Raw genomic sequence first — 4516 nt, 5'->3', positions numbered from 1 at the left:
TTTTTATCTTGTGTTGCTTTAGAAAATACATCAGATTTTCCTGAAGTTGATATAGAAGACCCCCAAAAGATAGAAAATAGTCATTTCTCTTTCAGCTAGTCTTCTTTATTTCTTCAGAATTCTCTACCTAAAACTTTTGAGTGATGTCTGTACTTCTCACAAAGCTATATTTTCCATCATGTCAGGGAATATTTAGTTCACATTGCCACAATAATGTTCTCGGTTTCCTTAGGTAATCTCTGGGTTTTTTCTTTCAAATGGGTCCAACTTTAGAACCATGTAGTCCTCAGTAATCAGTCCCACTGTGGTGTATTCTTTTTTTTTTTTTTTTTTTTTTTTTTAAACCATCTTAAATCTTTAGAAATGAAAGTAAAGCTTATCTCATATGAGATAGATTAGCCTGTTAAGTTTATTTTTCCCTTTTTCTTGCTATTAAACTTTTAAATAAATTCAATTTTTGCATATTTTAGAAGTATAATCTCAACTTTCTTTAAGTGGATTTTCATTGTTTATTTTCTCAATTCATTTGTATCTGCCAATTTCTGTGTATTTGAGTACTTTGATTAAGTTGTGAAGGATGACAAAGCTTAGCATGTGTGTATGAGGGAAGAAGAGAGGAAGAGTGATAATTTTTACATGTAAAAGTTAATTCTTGGTAAATATAACAGTGTATTGTCTATTGAAGATAGCTGTGTGTTGACTGTCACCTTTTTTTCCTCCAAATAGTTATCAATAAGGATGGCTAATTTGAAATGTCAGATTGAGAATCAATATTTATTCCAAAAGTTTGCTGTTTGGACTGCTCTTTCACCTCTAGGATAATTCAAATGTTTATGCATCCAAAAAAAAATCTGGTTTCAAATACAGTTATTATGCTATACACAATAACATTTTTTTTTTAAGATTTCAATTTTTCATTTTCCACTAGGCTCTCTTCTTTCTTTACTTCTTAAGGTTTTAGGTGGTGTTCTGATTATGCATTGTGAGTTTATCATTTAAACTTTTTCCTTTTTTAAATGTTTGTGTAGAAAATTTATGATGCACCTTGGTGTATTTTTGAAAAGGAATAGGGCAAATAGGACTTTGTGGTTAACATTTCCTGATCTGTTTGGATTAGATGACATTGTTGGGAGATATGACGATCTGTCCAAGTCTGTTAATGAACGAAATGAAAAACTCCAGATAACCCTGACCCGTTCGCTGAGTGTTCAGGATGGCTTGGATGAAATGCTGGACTGGATGGGAAGTGTGGAAAGTTCTCTCAAAGAACAAGGCCAAGTGCCCTTAAACTCTGCTGCTCTTCAGGATATCATCAGTAAAAACCTTGTAAGTGACTTTGTAAAAAGAGAAAAAAAATCCCACTTACAGTTAAAAAAAAAAACAGTTTTATAAGCTCAAACAATAAATAGATTTAAGATAAATTTAAGGATGCAAAAAAAAGATGTTTCCTGAAAGTAACAGTATGGGTAGTAGTGCTTGCATGGAATAGTGTGTAAAACTGTTTTTCTGAAAAGAAGTATAGAAAGGGCTTTGTGTACTTTTTCTTGAATATTATTCATTATGGAAGGCTTATACATACATTGAGTCTTATCTTGTTTATCATTGCTTCAGCCAGCTGCACATGAGGCTAATCAGATCAATCGCGTTGTTGTCTGGCCTTTTAAAAATTAGGACCATGGCTAATCCCCAGGCTCCATTAGATCTTAGGGGTTGCTGAGTAGCAGCAGCCGCCTGCTTCGTTCAGGCAACTAGCCAGCTGTTATCCACACTCCCTTGAAGAGATTTGGGATGGGATTCCTCAAGGGACAGATCAGACTTGTCATTCAGTTTCAACTGTTAACCCTCTTAGTCACAGGTGGTTCAAACTTATGTTGTTATGAATAGTCATTTTTTAAAAAATTCTGTCGCATTATTTGTAAACATCATTGTAAAACATATGCAAAATTTGGTTCATTTCAGATGTTGGAACAGGATATTGCAGGTCGTCAGAGCAGTATTAATGCCATGAATGAAAAAGTAAAGAAATTTATGGAAACAACAGACCCATCCACTGCATCCTCACTGCAAGCCAAAATGAAGGACTTGTCTGTTCGGTTTGCGGAAGCAGGTCGTAAGCACAAAGAAAAACTTGCCAAAATGGAGGAGCTAAAAACCAAAGTAGAACTGTTTGAGAACCTCTCAGAAAAGCTCCAGACATTTTTGGAAACAAAAACTCAGGCTCTTACTGAAGTAGATGTGCCAGGAAAAGATGTTACTGAATTGTCTCAGCATATGCAGGTATGTCTCCCTAAATCCTCGTGAGGCTGATCAAGTAGATTAATAGTTAAGACAAACTCATATGCTTATTGGCAGAATTATAATTAATTAGTAATTGTCATTTTAATTGCTTACGGATTATTAAAGATCTATGTTTTCCCCTTTTAAAAATCTCAAAACCCTATCTTCTCCTTTAAAGCTTTGCTCATTGATTAGAAATAAATACTATTTATCACACATATCATAGATGATATAAGTATCATCTTATGTGCCAAAACCCACGAAGAGACAAAATATAGAATGCATTTTTAAATTAAATAAAGTTTACTGTATTCTCTTTCAAATAGCCTGTCTGCATTTTGTTATATTTAGAGTGCTGATCGTAGGCAGACTTATTCTTCTGTGAAATTCTGAACAGAGCTATTCTGATCCCATACATACATCTGGATGCAATGTCAGTTGACGATCTAGCAATATCTGTATTGACTAAGTATCTAAATGCTTTGTAGGAATCAACTTCTGAATTCTTAGAACACAAGAAAGACCTTGAAGTTTTGCATAGTCTCCTGAAAGAGATATCCAGCCATGGCTTACCAGGTGATAAAGCTCTGGTTTTTGAAAAAACAAATAATTTGTCAAAGAAATTCAAAGAAATGGAGGATACCATCAAAGAAAAGTAAGCACCACTTTAAAAACTATGCTTTATTCTACATGATACTAATTAGAATGAATTACTTTTTTTTTTTTTTTACTTATATAGATAACTGAAACAATTTTGAAAACTTGAGAATAAGCCTAGGGCTACTTTATAAGTATTTTTTGATAAATTTTTTGCTATTAAAATTATTAAAGTATTTAAGAGGAAATTCAATACTTCTTACATAAAAGCGGAAAGCATTATATAAAAAAAATGGTGGTGGTAGTGTATTTCTGAAAATGATCTAAACTGGCTATATCTGAAGCTGTTGGCAAATATCACATTTTTATTTGCAAAGGCAGAAATAGCCTTGAAAGACAGCTCGTGGTTCTTTGCTTTCTGAGCTGAATTCATAAACTAAGTGTAATTTCAGTATGGCCTTTTTTATATAATAAGTTTACTTTTTAAAGAGTAGCAGATGAGACATGAGTCCATGAAGAAACAAGAAATAAGAGAATGAACCTAAGTTGAGCTAAAAAGCTATACAGGGCCTTGTGACTTAACTTTTGTATTTTTTATCTTGTGTTGCTTTAGAAAATACATCAGATTTTCCTGAAGTTGATATAGAAGACCCCCAAAAGATAGAAAATAGTCATTTCTCTTTCAGCTAGTCTTCTTTATTTCTTCAGAATTCTCTACCTAAAACTTTTGAGTGATGTCTGTACTTCTCACAAAGCTATATTTTCCATCATGTCAGGGAATATTTAGTTCACATTGCCACAATAATGTTCTCGGTTTCCTTAGGTAATCTCTGGGTTTTTTCTTTCAAATGGGTCCAACTTTAGAACCATGTAGTCCTCAGTAATCAGTCCCACTGTGGTGTATTCTTTTTTTTTTTTTTTTTTTTTTTTTTAAACCATCTTAAATCTTTAGAAATGAAAGTAAAGCTTATCTCATATGAGATAGATTAGCCTGTTAAGTTTATTTTTCCCTTTTTCTTGCTATTAAACTTTTAAATAAATTCAATTTTTGCATATTTTAGAAGTATAATCTCAACTTTCTTTAAGTGGATTTTCATTGTTTATTTTCTCAATTCATTTGTATCTGCCAATTTCTGTGTATTTGAGTACTTTGATTAAGTTGTGAAGGATGACAAAGCTTAGCATGTGTGTATGAGGGAAGAAGAGAGGAAGAGTGATAATTTTTACATGTAAAAGTTAATTCTTGGTAAATATAACAGTGTATTGTCTATTGAAGATAGCTGTGTGTTGACTGTCACCTTTTTTTCCTCCAAATAGTTATCAATAAGGATGGCTAATTTGAAATGTCAGATTGAGAATCAATATTTATTCCAAAAGTTTGCTGTTTGGACTGCTCTTTCACCTCTAGGATAATTCAAATGTTTATGCATCCAAAAAAAAATCTGGTTTCAAATACAGTTATTATGCTATACACAATAACATTTTTTTTTTAAGATTTCAATTTTTCATTTTCCACTAGGCTCTCTTCTTTCTTTACTTCTTAAGGTTTTAGGTGGTGTTCTGATTATGCATTGTGAGTTTATCATTTAAACTTTTTCCTTTTTTAAATGTTTGTGTAGAAAATTTATGATGCACCTTGGTG

At 32.3% G+C, this 4516-nt stretch overlaps 1 protein-coding gene across 1 annotated transcript in view; it reads left to right on the top strand.

Annotated features, from left to right (window-relative positions):
* The window catches only part of DST (dystonin), a 374223-nt gene that overhangs the window by 261686 nt on the left and 108021 nt on the right, over window positions 1–4516 (top strand). Inside the window, exons 41-43 of the mRNA XM_012648708.1 lie at window positions 1118–1326; window positions 1960–2277; window positions 2766–2932. Of these exons, the coding sequence (XP_012504162.1) occupies window positions 1118–1326; window positions 1960–2277; window positions 2766–2932 (694 nt within the window). The remainder of the gene's footprint in view (window positions 1–1117; window positions 1327–1959; window positions 2278–2765; window positions 2933–4516) is intronic.

The sequence above is a fragment of the Propithecus coquereli genome, unplaced genomic scaffold (genome assembly GCF_000956105.1).
Source record: "Propithecus coquereli isolate 6110/MARCELLA unplaced genomic scaffold, Pcoq_1.0 Scaffold292, whole genome shotgun sequence".
In the NCBI taxonomy this organism is placed as follows: Eukaryota; Metazoa; Chordata; class Mammalia; order Primates; family Indriidae; genus Propithecus; species Propithecus coquereli.
This window is presented reverse-complemented; position numbering and strand designations above follow the sequence as displayed.